General features: G+C 40.7%; 1 protein-coding gene across 1 annotated transcript in view; it reads left to right on the top strand.

Annotated features, from left to right (window-relative positions):
- Positions 1 to 15,637, top strand: part of RRAS (RAS related) — a 222,603-nt gene that overhangs the window by 160,681 nt on the left and 46,285 nt on the right. The window contains exon 5 of the mRNA XM_053690849.1: positions 6,253 to 6,371. Within this exon, the coding sequence (XP_053546824.1) occupies positions 6,253 to 6,371 (119 nt within the window). The remainder of the gene's footprint in view (positions 1 to 6,252; positions 6,372 to 15,637) is intronic.

Genomic DNA, 15,637 nt, shown 5'->3' on the forward strand with positions numbered 1-15,637 from the left:
GTGCAGTTTATTGCTCAATTAAAGGATTAACCTTTCATTTTAGACTTACAGTGCACAGTGGCTATTATGTTGATGGTAGCCAACTGACATTAAATTATAATTTTAAATATTAGAATTACCCCTATACATTTCTACAGTTGTTTCTGAGTCTGAGTGTAAAAGGACATAGCCTTGTGATCTGTGGTCAGGGTAGTCCTGCATGAAAGGTTTTTATAATCCAAGAGGTGTTTGGGTTACCTGACGTTAGCCATAGGGAAATTGGAGCATAAATAGTTAAAATAAGGATCAGGATGATTTGGGAGGTATGTAACTTTTTAAGGAGTTATTCAGATGAGTTTTTTAATCGATAAAGTTATACGGTATTGGTGCTATAAATATATCTCACTCACACTCTCAATAGATTGAATCATTCACTTGCTTAAGCACTGAATGAGAATATTTCTTTCCTATGGCATAGAGAGTCCACAAAACATTCTAATTACTAGTGGGATATTCACTCCTGGCCAGCAGGAGGCAACATAGAGCACCCCAGCAAAGCTGTTAAGTATCACTTCCCTTACCCATAACCCCCAGTCATTCTCTTTGCCTTGATCACAGGAGGATGGCGAAGATGGTGTCTGAAGATTTTAATCCTTTTAACGGGTACTTTTCCCTGCAAGCAAGGATTGGGGCTATGCTGTGTCCATGTCAATCTCTTTAGTAAGATTAATGGTGGCTATTGGCAGTTAAAAGTTTAAGCAAAGACTACCTTGCCGTCTTCTAACATTATTGCTACCCCTATTATAGAAAGCCAGAGTTGGTTACTCTGTTCTTTCTTTTCTATAGGTCCCTGGTAGATATGGTGAAGCTGCCACACCTCAGAAAACCGCTCCTGCCTGACAGAGAAGGATCCACAGGTGAGTGCTTTCCCTTCTAGGTGTGAAGGTACTGGCACTATAGGGGTTAAATCCTTGTGGAAAGTATTTAAATCTGTTTTAGGTGCACTGCTTTTATGTGAAAAGAGGCATCATTTTTTTATTGGGGACTCAGAGATGGCAGGGTGTATGAAGTGTTTGACAGGTGTTTGTTTTACTTCTTTCTTGTTGCAATCACTTTTCAGCTCAGCTTATTGGCCTGATCTCTCTTGCTGTGCTGCTGTTGGTTTTAAAGCCGTTTTTGTTTGGCACAATTTTTAAAAAAAATATTTTATTGCGGTCACGTGATCGATCCTCAGCACTTCCGGTTTTCGGCTTCTCTGTTAGATTGGAGTTTGCCGCAGCGAGTGTGGAGGCTGCATTTTCTTCTTTCTTCAGTGGCAAGTGGATTTGGGCTATTCCGGTAACAAGGAGGTGTTTTTTGCTACAGGGTGTGTCCGGTTTTCTGTGCTAGTGGGATAGCAACTTCTGGAGGGGTAAGACCTCAGCAGAGCTGAGGGTTTTAAGTGCTTATTTATGTTTTACTGCTTCATATAAATAAACTTAATTTGGCATTTAAATTTTTTTGTTAATTGTGAACTGATACCCAATTATGGGCACTAATACTGAAGTTGATTCATTTGAAAAATGCTTATTGTGTTTGGATTTGAAGATAATTCCTTTTGTACAGTTTTGCTCTTCATGTTTAAATAAAACTTTAAAGATAAGTTCTCTCCCTGAGTCTCCTGTCTCTCAGGATAGTGTTATCCTAGCTACGCCTCAGCTTTTCCCTCAAGCTTCACATGCAGTGCCCTGCAGTTCCTCTCAACCTCCTGGGGGTGTTTTTTTACCTGGGGATTTCGCTGTGCAGATTACTTCTGCTGTTTCTGCAGCTTTATCAACTTTTCCAAAGGTTTCTGGTAAACGAAAGAGGAAATCTAAACACATTGATGTTCGTAAGGCTGACTCCGCTAAAGCTGCGTTAGTTGGTTTGTCTCAATTATCTGATGAGGATGATTCTTTAGTGGCTTCTGAGGGGAAATTGTCAGATTCTGATACTGTAGTGACAAATTCTGCAGATTTATAGGAGATTAATTTCAGATTTAAGTTAGAACACCTTTGAATTTTTTTGAAGGAGGTTCTTGCTACTTTGGAAGAATCCGAATCTGTTGCGGAGAATCCAAAGAGGTCTAGTAAGCTTAATAGGGTATATGATGTACCCTCATCTGTGGAAGTATTTCCAGTTCCAGACCGTATGGCAGATATTATAACTCAGGAATGGGATAAACCCAGGGATTCCTTTTTCCCTGTCCCCTGTTTTTAAAAAAGATGTTTCCTGTTGCTGACTCTATTCGTGACTCGTGGCACACGGTGCCCAAGGTAGATGGAGCTATCTCTACTTTGGCTAAGAGAACTACTATTCCTAATGAAGATAGTTGTTCTTTCAAGGATCTCATGGATAAGAAGCTTGAGGCTTTTTGAAGAAGATGTACATTCATCAGAGATTACAGTGGCAACTTGTTGCTAGTATTGCTACAGTTGCGGAGGCAGCATATTATTGGTGCGATTTATCTAATCTTATCCTAGAAGAGACTACTATAGAGGGGATCCAAGACAGGATCAAGGCTCTCAAGCTAGCCAATACCTTTATTTGTGATGCCAATATGCAAGTTCTTAGGTTGCGTGCTAAGATTTCTAGTTTTACTGTTTTTAGCTTGCAAAGCTCTCTGGTTAAAATCTTGGTCTGCAGATGTTACATCCAAATCCAAGCTTTTATCTCTGCCTTATAAGGGTAAAACCTTGTTTGAACCAGGTCTGGCAGAAATTATTTCTGACATTACAGGTGGAAAGGGTTCTTTCCTACCTCAGGATAAAAAGAATAGGCCTAAGGATCGCCAGAATGCTAATTTTCGTTCCTTTTGTAACTTTAAGGGTTAGAAGTCATCCTCTAAGTCGGATCAATCCAAATCTTCTTGGCGGTCCGGTCAGCTTTGGAATAGGGGCAAGCAAGCTAAGAAGCCTTTCGTTAATTCTAAATCAACATGAAGGGACCGCCCCCGATCCTGTAGTTCCAGATCCTTGTTCCCATAGATATAAGATCCCACGGTTACAGAATAGGATTCAAATCTTGTCCTCCCAGGGGCAGGTTCCACCTGTCAAGGTTATCTGGGAATCCAATAAAGAGAGAGGCCTTCTTAAACTGCGTAAAGGATCTATCATCCCTGGGAGTTATTGTTCCAGTTCCTCTAATGGAACAGGGTCTATGATTCTATTCAAATCTATTCCAAGAAGGAGGGCACTTTTCTTCCCATTCTGGACTTAGTGTCTCAATCAATTCATCAGGGTTCTGTCCGTCAAGATGGAGACCATCTGTTCTATTCTTCCTTTGGTCCAAAGGGGTCAGTTCATGGCGACCATAGATCTGAGGGATGCGTATCTTCATCTTCCTATTCACAGGGATCATTACCAGTATCTAAGGTTTGCCTTCCTGGACCAACATTTCCAGTTTGTTGCCCTTCCTTTTGGCCTTGCTACAGCTTCCAGAATTTTTACAAAGGTTCTGGGGGCTCTTCTGGCAGTGTTGAGGTCCCAGGGTATTGCTGTTGCGCCTTATCTAGACGACTTTCTAGTTCAAGCGCCATCTTTTCATCTAGCAAGATCTCATACAGAGAGATTGTTGTCTATTCTACGTTCCCACGGGTGGAAAGTGATTCTGGGAAAGAGTTCCCTTGTTCCAGATACAAGGGTTTGTTCCCAAGAAACAATCGTAGATTCCCTGTCCATGAAGATTTTTCTTACGGATGTCAGAAAATCCAAGCTTCATGTTTCTTGCCTGTCTCTCCAGTCTGCTATTCGTCCATATGTAGCTCAATGCATGGAGGTGATTGGACTGATGGTTGCCTCCATGGACATTTATTCCTTTTGCTCGGATCTATCTGAGACCTCTGCAGCTATGCATGCTCAGTCAATAAAACGGGGACCACTCTGATATCTCTCAGAAGATAAATTTGGATTCCCCAACAAGTCTCACCCTCATGGTAGGTTTCACAGGACCATCTGTCTCGGGGGACATGCTTCCTGAGTCCTTCCTGGGTGATTGTGACCATGAATGCCAGCCTGTTAGGCTGGGGAGCAGTTTGGGGTATCTTAAATACACAGGGTCTGTGGACTCCAGAGGTGTCTCTTCCAATAAATATCTTGGAGTTGAGAGCATTTTTCTATGCTTTAATAGCTTGGCCTCAACTAGCTTTGGTCTGATTTATCAGATTTCAATCAGACAACATCACCTCGGTAGCCTATATCAATCACCTGGAGGAACTCTGAGTTTCACGATTACCATCTCTCTGCCATCCACATACCAGGGGTGGACAACTGGGAGGCGGATTTTCTAAGCAGGCAGATTTTTTATCCTGGAGAGTAGGCTCTACACCTAGAGGTTTTCACAATGAGAACGCTCAGGTGGGGGTTCCGGAGTTGGATCGGATGGCATCAAGGTCAAGAGATCCTCAAGCCGTTCTGGTAGATGCTGTAGCAGTTCCTTTGAGCTTTAACCTAGCATACCTGTTTCCTCCGTTTGCATTGCTTCCACGAGTAATTGTTCGCATCAAACAGCAGAGCCCTTCTGTGATTCTAATAGTTCCTGCATGGCATCGCAGAATCTGGTTCACGGATCTGGTGACAATGTCATCTTTTCCGCTGTGGAGGTTACCTTTCAAGAAGGACATTCTACTTAAGAGTCCCTTTCTTCATCCAAATCTGGTTTCTCTGAAGCTGACTACTTGGGGATTGAACGTCCTAAGTTTGGCTAGACGTGGCTTCCCTAAGAAAGTCATAGATACTATGCTTCAGGCTTGTAAACTGGTTACTCGCAGAATTTACCATAGGGTATGGTGTAAATACCTTCATTGGTGTGATTCAAAAGGTTTTTCTTTCAACACTGTAAGCGTTCCTCGAATTTTGGCTTTTTTTCAGTAGGGCCTGGAGATGGGTTTGTCAGTCAGTACTTTGAAGGGTCAGGTTTCTGCTCTGTCTATTCTTCTGTATAAACGTCTGGCAGTTCTGCCAGATGTTCAGTTTTTTTCAGGCCTTGGTCAGAGTCAGGCCTGTGTTTAAATCTGTTGCTCCTCCTTGGAGTCCTAACCTTGTTCTTAGAGTTTTGCAGCAGGCTCCATTTGAGCCGATGCATTCTGTTAGTATTAAATTACTAACTTGGAAGGTTTTGTTTCTTCTTGCTATTTCTTCTGCTCGCAGTGTTTCTGAACTTTCGGCTCTGCAGTGTGATTCCCCTTCCCTTATTTTTTTATGCTGATAAGGCGGTCCTTACTAAGCTATGGATCCTCCCTAAGGTAGTGTTGGATCTCAATATTATTCAGGAAATTGTTGTTTCTTCTTCCCAGAAGAAACGTCTTTTGCATAACTTGGATGTTGTGTGTGCTCTTAAATTTTACCTTAAAGCAACTAAAGATTTTCGGCAAACTTCTGCCCTGTTTGTTGTTTTCTCTGGTAAGCGTAGGGGTCAGAAGGCTACTTCTACCTAGCTTTCTCTCTGGTTGAGAAGTGTTGTCCGGTCCGCTTATGAGATACCTGGACAGCAGCCTCCTGAGAGAATCACAGCTCTTTCCACTAGAGCTGTTTCATATTCATGGGCTTTCAAAAATGAAGCTTCTGTGGAGCAAATTCTGTAAGGGGGCCACTTGGTCCTCTTTACATACTTTTTCCAAATTCTACAAATTTGATACTTTTGCCTCAGCTGAGGCTTCTTTTGGGGAAAGGTTCTTCAAGAGGTGGTGCCTTCAGTTTAGGTCCGCCTGTCTTGTTTTCCCTCCCTATTCATTCTGTGTCCTCTAGCTTGGGTATTGGTTCCCACTAGTAATTAGAATGTTTTGTGGACTCTCTATGCCATAGGAAAGAAAACCAAATTTATGCTTACCTGATAAATGTATTTCCGGGCATAGAGAGTCCACGACCCACCCTTGTTTAAATTCAGTTTTTTTTTTTGTACAAACCTCAGGCACCTCTATATCCTTGTGTTACTACTTTTTTAGTTCCCTTCGGCCGAATGATTGGGGGTTATGGGTAAGGGAAGTGATATTTAACAGCTTTGCTCGGGTGCTCTTTGCTGCCTCCTGCTGACCAGAAGTGAATATCCCACTAGTAATTAGAATGTTTTGTGGACTCTCTATGCCCGGAAATAAATAAATTTATCAGGTAAGCATAAATTTAGTTTTGTTACATAGGTCAATTTGAGCATTCTCATTTAGTGCTGAGTTGAGACAATTGTGTTTTTTATTTTTTATTAGTCCCTTTAATATTAAGTGCTGAGGTAATTTTGAGTGTTTTTTTTTTTTTTTATATCTAGGTTACCAAAGAGGAAGCTCTGAGCTTTGCACGCGAGAATCACATCCCTTACATGGAAGCCTCAGCCAAACTCAGACTAAACGTGGATGAATCCTTTCATGAACTTGTGCGAGCAATAAGGTAAAACATTAATGTCAGTGAGTTCCTAAAAAGTAAAATGCTTCCTTACCAGGGCCTAGAAACTGTGAGGTTTAATACAAGTCTGGTTCTCTAGCCTCTGCGCTATATGTACATTTGGTAATAATTTACAGTTTTTTCATTTTATAATATAACATAGAAATTACAAATTAGGGATGCTCATTTGGATTCTTTGTGAGGATCTGAATGCGGAAGTAAGCAGCGGCTCGTGTCCTTCTGATACTTTTGTAGCCGGATTGATTCTTGTAAAAGATCCCCACTTTAAGATCTGGATTTGCACAGATCTTAGTGTGGTGGAGGATCCTTTACAGGAATCATTCCGGCTACAAATATATCCGAAGGGCATGAGTCGCTGCTTACTTTCGCATTAGGATCCTCGCAAAGGATCCGAATGCAAATCTCTAAGGATACACTGTCGGTCCATAAGGATACACTGTCGGTCCATATAGACATGGGTGAAATTGACCTGCAAAACCTCTTTTCAGTCCTATGCCTATAATATAACTCAGACACCTGGCCCTTACTTTAAAGGCATCTGAAACCCACCATTTTTTATTTCATGATTCAGATAGAACATATCATTTAAACAACTTTCCAATTTACTCCTGTTATAAAAAAAAGAATGAAGACATTTTTATCTTTTGCTGAAAGGCTTATCTAGGTAAGCTTTGTTGAAGGAGTAGCTATGTACTACAGGGAGCCAGCTGAACACATTGGGTGAGCCAATGACGAGGCATATATTTGCAGCCACTAATCAACAGCTACCTCGCATAAGTGCATTGCTACTGCCTACCTAGGTATGCTTTTCATTAAGGGATACAAGCAAATTGGAAAATTATTTGAAATTGCATGATCTACCTGAATAATGAAAATGTCATTTTGACTGTGTATGCAGTGTGCTGTCTCTTAAAGGGATAAGAAACCCATTTTTTTCTTTAATGATTCAGATAGATTGTTATTTTTAAACCTCTTCCTTATTTACTTCTATTATAATTTTTCTTTGTTCTCTTGGTATCTTTTGTTGAAAATCAAAGACATAAGCTTAGGAGCCAACCCATTTTTGGAGCACTATATGGCAGCGGTTTTGCAAGAATGTTATCCATTTGCAATAGTACTAGATGGCAGCACTATTTAACACAGAATATCATTGGAACCAAGCAAATAGAAGTAAATTGGAAACTTTCTTAAAATGGTGTGCTCTGTCTGAATCACAAAAGAATATGTTTGGGTTTCATATCCCTTTAAGTATTGCACAGTGGGTCAGTGTGCAGCGGCAAAAAGCTTAAACTGCTAAGCATAGTTATTGTACTCCCTGACACTCAGAACCCCAGGTACTTTGACTTACAGCTTGTTGATTTTCTCACTGAACATAGCTGTTTGTTGCCAGATACTTGTACAACTTGCTTTTAGAATAGAAATATAAGCTGTGCTGTCATATGACTGGAATATCTCTCACTATAATTCTCCCTGGTTTTTTGTCCTTTGATTATATGAGCTGCATTACCCACATTTATTGGGAATACCAAACTTTAAAGGGGGCAGTAAAGTCAAAATGAAACTTTCATGATTCAGATAGAGCATACACTTGTCTTACTTTTTTCTCCCCCCTCCCCATTTACTTCCATTATCAATCTTTTTTATATGCACATTCTCTAAGACATGAGTTCTTACTGAGCATGTGCAAGAGTGCACTGTATATACCCATATGCATTTTGTGATTGGACTGTTTGTTGATTATGCAATTATACTGTATTTAAAGGGCCACTAAAGTCAAAATTAAAGTTTTATGCAATAGAGCATGCAATTTAAAAAAATATACTTACATTATCAAAATGTGCACCTTCTTTTTAAATGTACACTTTTTGAGGCTCCAGCACCTACTGAGCATGTTCAAAAGTGCTTAGTATATATGTATTTTGTGATTGGCTGCTGGGTGTCACATGATAAAGAAGGAAGAATTAAAGGGATAGTCTAGACAAAATAAATTTTTCATATAACCGCATGTAATAGACACTACTATAAAGAAGAATATGCACAGATACTGATCTAAAATCCAGTATTAAACCTTTTAAAGACTTGCTTAGAAGCTTCCAGTTTAGCACTGTTGATTAGGTTAGGCTGGGATACCCACTGAAAGGGGCTGGGTAAACAAAAAGAGCAGACACTCCCCACCTCCCCTCTACCCTGAATATGAAGAGTAGACAGATAACATAAACAGGAGCCTGTAAATGCACGTATACATCTGGCATTGTGGGGCTGTTAGGAGTCTGAAAATCAGCACAATGTTATTAAAAAAAAAAAAATAAGCAAAACTATACATTGTTGCACAAACACACCCAGATGGGCTATATAAATGGAAAATCTTGTGTACAGTGGCCCTTTAAAGGACCAGTAAATATAATAGATTTGCATAATCAACAAATGTATGATAAACGGACAATGCAATAGCACTTAGTCTGAACTTCAAATGAGTAGTAGATTAGTTTTTTTCTGTCAAATTTCAAAATTATGTTTATTTCCACTCCCCCTGTATCATGTGACAACCATCAGCCAATCACAAATACATATACATATATTCTGTGAATTCTTGCACATGCTCAGTAGGAGCTGTTGACTCAAAAGTTGTAAATATAAAAATACTGTGCACATTTTGTTAATGGAAGTAAATTGGAAAGTTGTTTAAATGTGCATGTTCTATCTGAATCATGATAGTTTAATTTTGACTGGAGTGTCCCTTTAACATTGAATATTGTTGTTTTTCTTAATTCCACTAAGTTTCTATAAAGTAATGGGCTCTGCATTGTTTAAACCTAGGTTTTCCCCTTAACTATAACTTATGACAATTATTGACAGATATACAAACAGGCAAAGGGGAGTGTGCAAACAGGTTGGGTGGAAACTCTGTTAGATACTTACTTTAACAATCTTATATTTCACTCAACCTTGTTTTATACATTTTTGCCTGTTTTTAAAATTGTGCTCAGAAGAATAGATAAATGGAAACCTAGGTTACAACATGGTGGCACCCATTACTTTATACACACAAAACCTTCATACTAATATCTTCCAAAAATCTGCAAATTATTTTCAGGCTAATCTTTGCTTTGCATACATCTTATATCTAGCATTTATTCCCTGCAAAATGCAAAACTACAGACAGGTCAAAAGAAAAGCAAATAAAAAGCTACTGTTGAGCAAATCACCCTGCTGACTGCACTGCCTGCAATACAGGTGGAAAGGTAAAGCTAGGTGTAGAAATGTGGAGTGATGCTGTAATGTTTACTCAAACACTCCAAATATCTCTCTGTGCTGCAGAATATCTAGAGATATCGCTACACTTTACATTACTTATTCCAGTTCCAATGGCATGGAGAGTCCATGAATCCATTCAATTACTAGTGGGAATTTAACTCCTGGCCACCAGGTGGAGGCAAAGAACACCCCAGGAAAGCTTTAAGTATCCTCCCACTTCCTACAATCCCCAGTCATTCTTTGCCTAGTTCATCGGGTGGATGAGCGAAGATGTGTCTGAAGATATTTAATCCTTTTATGGGTAGTTTCCCTGCAAGCAAGGATTGGGGTTATGCTATGTTCATGTCAATCTCTTTAGTAAGAGTAACGGTGACTTACCCCTACATAGAAAACCGGGGTTGGTTGCTCTGTTTTTCTTTTCTTCAGGTCCCTGTCAGCAATCAGATGAGGCTAACACACCTGGAGCTGCTGTGACTTCTCCACAGCAGAAGACCCTGGAGGGTATGTCCTTTTTATATTTGTTTTGTCTTGGAACGAAAATATCAGAGAGGACTGAGATATTCAGGGGCCGAGTGGGACCTGTTGCCCTCATGAGGGGTTTCCATAGTTAATATATCTCTTCAAGTTGAGAGATATTGCGGCTGAGCAGTTAACTGGTTTTTCAATCGGTGACAGGGATTACACCGCTTTTTCTGCCTCTTTAAGGTATACGTTGCACAGAGCTGCCTTTTTTGTAATGTTATGTCCCAGGCTTTAGGTGTGTGGGGTCTGTGTAACATTTAGGTATATGTTACCTCCCTTACGCAGTTTATCCCTGCACGGTCTTTATTTACCAGTAGTTTCTATCTAGGAGACTTCCCTCACAAAATGGAGAGATTTTGTGTTTCTCTGCTAGTTTGTTTGCCGCAGGCAGTTTAATATAGGCGGCTTGTCTACCGGGACTGCATCAGATAGGATGTTTTCAGAACTTTCTACTCTGCAGTGTGATTCACCTTCATTATTGTTCATGCGGATAAAACTGTCCTTCGTACCAAATTAGGTTTTCTTCCTAAAGTGGTATCGGACCGCAATATTACTCAGTAACTTGACGTGCCTTCGTTCTGTCCTAATTCTTTTTATCAGAAGAAACGTTTGTTTCGCAACCTAGATGTTGGGCGTGCCCTGAGATTTTATTTGCAGGCAACTAAAGATTTTCGTCAATCTACTGCCTTTTTTTTGTTATATTCTCTGATTATCAGAAGAGCCAGTAGGCTACTTCTTTTGCTATTGTTTTGGCTGAGAGGTGTTGGCCAGCTGTCTCGTATGTCAACCAAATTTCTGAGAGAATCTCGGTTCTTTCCACTAGGGCTGTCTCCTCTTCATGGGCTTTTAAAGATGAGGCCTCTGTGGCGCAGTTTTGCAAGGTCCACTAAGTCCTCGTTGCATTCTTTTTATAATAAAAAATGTTTTTTGCCTGAGCTGTGGCTTCTTTTGGGAGGAAAGTTCTTCAAGCGGTGGTGCCTTCTGTTTAGGTCCGCCTGTCTTGTTCTCCTTCCATTCTGTGTCCTCTAGCTTGGGTATTGTTTCCCACTATTGAATGGATTAGTGGACTCTCCATGCCATTGCAGAGAAAACAAAATGTATGCTTACCTGATAAATTATTTTCTTTCCTGGCATGGAGAGTCCACGACCCGTCCTTAATTTATTTTTAAGACGGCTTTTGCCATTTTCTAAACCTCAGGCACCTCTATACCCTTTGGGTCCTCTTCTCTTTCCATATTTCCTTGGGTGGATGACTGGTGATTGTGGAAAGTGGGAGGATACTTAAAGCTTTGCTGGGGTGTTCCTTGCCACCACCTGGTGGCCAGGAGTTGAATTCCCACTAGTAATTGAATGGATTCATGGACGCTCCATGCCAGGAAAGAAAATTTATCAGCTAAGCATACATTTTGTTTTTTTAAACTTTATTAACATGCTGTTAGTGTTAAGTATCCGTTTAAGATAGAGCATGTGTTCATTTTGTTAATAAGGTTATAACCCTTTGGCTGCTAGATAGAGTTGCATAGCAATCTGTTGTAACCCTCTCTGGCAGGTAGATAAAGTAGATAAATTTGTCAATGAAATTACACAAAGGTGTAGTCTGAGGTGACAGAATTATTTAAAGGGACGGTATACAGTAAAGCTTTCACCTACTTCATCCATCGCAGGAGCATTATGCAGTAAAGTGAACTGCACTATTAATCATGTTATTTGTCAACAACCCTGTTACTCGGTTTTAAAAAAATAAAAAAATCTTACAAGTGGGTTTTGAAAAAGGAACTGGGCGTTGTTTTGTAGAACTAAATGTACTGAAAAGTGGCTTTGTAAAAGGTGAGTTGCTGGATGTCCTTATTAATCATTACATCCTGCACAGTGTATAAACAAAACAAGTTTGCTTCCCCTTTAAGAATACTGGGTATTTTAATAAAATGACTGAGTTCTTTGGAGAGACAGGGTCCTATGTAAACTAGTGAAACCGGCATCAAACAGGATGTGAGGTTAGGAAATCTTCATCTGATGCGAGCCAAATAGCCAGGTATGCTCTCAAACAGGATGTTTTACACAAGTTTCAGCAGCTCTGAGCAAGTTTATACACTTTAGGTGAAAATGACCTTAGAACAACAAGTAAATGCTTTGCAGTGTGCTGCGTTGCCAGTGATAGCTGTTGTGCATTGCTATGGAATGCGTTAAAGCCTTCTGTAGCTGCCAAGGGATTAAATTGGGGGTTTGATTCATTGAAAGTTTTTAACCCTTTTAATGACCAGGCTTTTTGAATGTCAAAAGCCAAAGGTTTAGTTAGGTCTTGGGCATGTTGTGTCATAGTGTTCAGGGAACTGTGTGGGCTGCATACATCGATGGAAGGACCCCATTGGCTCCTTGGAATGCATCGCAGGTCTTCTAAGTGTACAGATGTTTATACCATCTGGGTGTGTATACAAATCAATACTGCCCTGATGGTCTCCCCCCCCCCCCCCCATCACTGCTGATATCTTCTGAGGTCACTTGTTTATATAGGGTTTTTTTTCTGTATCCATTACTTCAGTATTGACATTTTTAGTTTAGGTGGGGGTTTCAGCAGGGCAAGAAGCTGTTTCAAATGACAGTTATTTTTCACAATTTAATACATTTCCGCATAATCTTTGGGTACACGTTTATGGGGAAAACAAATTGGAGTAGACTGTCACTTTTAGTCTCAAGAATGTGGGATGTATACACGCCCAGAGTTACATAACATCAATAAAATTTAAGTCATTTTTTATCATGAATAAGAAGAAAAAGGACAGCACCTCTAGCTAAAAACAGAAAAGAGAACAAAGTCGTGAGGTACCATTGGGGTTTCTCCAACATAGGTGTGTCCGGTCCACGGCGTCATCCTTACTTGTGGGATATTCTCTTCCCCAACAGGAAATGGCAAAGAGCCCAGCAAAGCTGGTCACATGATCCCTCCTAGGCTCCGCCTACCCCAGTCATTCTCTTTGCCGTTGTACAGGCAACATCTCCACGGAGATGGCTTAGAGTTTTTTAGTGTTTAACTGTAGTTTTTATTATTCAATCAAGAGTTTGTTATTTTGAAATAGTGCTGGTATGTACTATTTACTCAGAAACAGAAAAGAGATGAAGATTTCTGTTTGTATGAGGAAAATGATTTTAGCAACCGTCACTAAAATCCATGGCTGTTCCACACAGGACTGTTGAGAGCAATTAACTTCAGTTGGGGGAACAGTGAGCAGTCTCTTGCTGCTTGAGGTATGACACATTCTAACAAGACGATGTAATGCTGGAAGCTGTCATTTTCCCTATGGGATCCGGTAAGCCATGTTTATTACGATCGTAAATAAGGGCTTCACATGGGCTTATTAAGACTGTAGACTTTTTCTGGGCTAAATCGATTCATTATTAACACATATTTAGCCTTGAGGAATCATTTTATTTGGGTATTTTGATATAATAATATCGGCAGGCACTGTTTTAGACACCTTATTCTTTAGGGGCTTTCCCAAAGCATAGGCAGAGCCTCATTTTCGCGCCGGTGTTGCGCACTTGTTTTTGAGAGGCATGGCATGCAGTCGCATGTGAGAGGAGCTCTGATACTTAGAAAAGACTTTCTGAAGGCGTCATTTGGTATCGTATTCCCCTTTGGGCTTGGTTGGGTCTCAGCAAAGCAGATACCAGGGACTGTAAAGGGGTTAAAGTTCAGAACGGCTCCGGTTCCGTTATTTTAAGGGTTAAAGCTTCCAAATTTGGTGTGCAATACTTTTAAGGCTTTAAGACACTGTGGTGAAAATTTGGTGAATTTTGAACAATTCCTTCATGTTTTTTCGCAATTGCAGTAATAAAGTGTGTTCAGTTTAAAATTTAAAGTGACAGTAACGGTTTTATTTTAAAACGTTTTTTGTACTTTGTTATCAAGTTTATGCCTGTTTAACATGTCTGAACTACCAGATAGACTGTGTTCTGAATGTGGGGAAGCCAGAATTCCTATTCATTTAAATAAATGTGATTTATGTGACAATGACAATGATGCCCAAGATGATTCCTCAAGTGAGGGGAGTAAGCATGGTACTGCATCATTCCCTCCTTCGTCTACACGAGTCTTGCCCACTCAGGAGGCCCCTAGTACATCTAGCGCGCCAATACTCCTTACTATGCAACAATTAACGGCTGTAATGGACAATTCTGTCAAAAACATTTTAGCCAAAATGAACACTTATCAGCGTAAGCGCGACTGCTCTGTTTTAGATACTGAAGAGCATGACGACGCTAATAATAATGTTTCTGAAGGGCCCCTAACCCAGTCTGATGGGGCCAGGGAGGTTTTGTCTGAGGGAGAAATTACTGATTCAGGGAACATTTCTCAACAAGCTGAACCTGATGTGATTACATTTAAATTTAAGTTGGAACATCTCCGCATTCTGCTTAAGGAGGTATTATCCACTCTGGATGATTGTGACAAGTTGGTCATCCCAGAGAAACTATGTAAAATGGACAAGTTCCTAGAGGTGCCGGGGCTCCCAGAAGCTTTTCCTATACCCAAGCGGGTGGCGGACATTGTTAATAAAGAATGGGAAAGGCCCGGTATTCCTTTCGTCCCTCCCCCCATATTTAAAAAATTGTTTCCTATGGTCGACCCCAGAAAGGACTTATGGCAGACAGTCCCCAAGGTCGAGGGAGCGGTTTCCACTTTAAACAAACGCACCACTATACCCATAGAGGATAGTTGTGCTTTCAAAGATCCTATGGATAAAAAATTAGAAGGTTTGCTTAAAAAGATGTTTGTTCAGCAGGGTTACCTTCTACAACCAATTTCATGCGTTGTCCCTGTCGCTACAGCCGCATGTTTCTGGTTCGATGAGCTGATAAAGGCGGTCGATAGTGATTCTCCTCCTTATGAGGAGATTATGGACAGAATCAACGCTCTCAAATTGGCTAATTCTTTTACCCTAGACGCCACTTTGCAATTGGCTAGGTTAGCGGCTAAGAATTCTGGGTTTGCTATTGTGGCGCGCAGAGCGCTTTGGTTGAAATCTTGGTCGGCTGATGCGTCTTCCAAGAACAAGCTACTTAACATTCCTTTCAAGGGGAAAACGCTGTTTGGCCCTGACTTGAAAGAGATTATCTCTGATATCACTGGGGGTAAGGGCCACGCCCTTCCTCAGGATCGGCCTTTCAAGGCAAAAAATAAACCTAATTTTCGTCCCTTTCGTAGAAACGGACCAGCCCAAAGTGCTACGTCCTCTAAGCAAGAGGGTAATACTTCTCAAGCCAAGCCAGCTTGGAGACCAATGCAAGGCTGGAACAAGGGAAAACAGGCCAAGAAACCTGCCACTGCTACCAAGACAGCATGAAATGTTGGCCCCCGATCCGGGACCGGATCTGGTGGGGGGCAGACTCTCTCTCTTCGCTCAGGCTTGGGCAAGAGATGTTCTGGATCCTTGGGCACTAGAAATAGTCTCCCAAGGTTATCTTCTGGAATTCAA

This window comes from Bombina bombina, chromosome 8 (assembly GCF_027579735.1).
Source record: "Bombina bombina isolate aBomBom1 chromosome 8, aBomBom1.pri, whole genome shotgun sequence".
Taxonomy (NCBI): domain Eukaryota; kingdom Metazoa; phylum Chordata; class Amphibia; order Anura; family Bombinatoridae; genus Bombina; species Bombina bombina.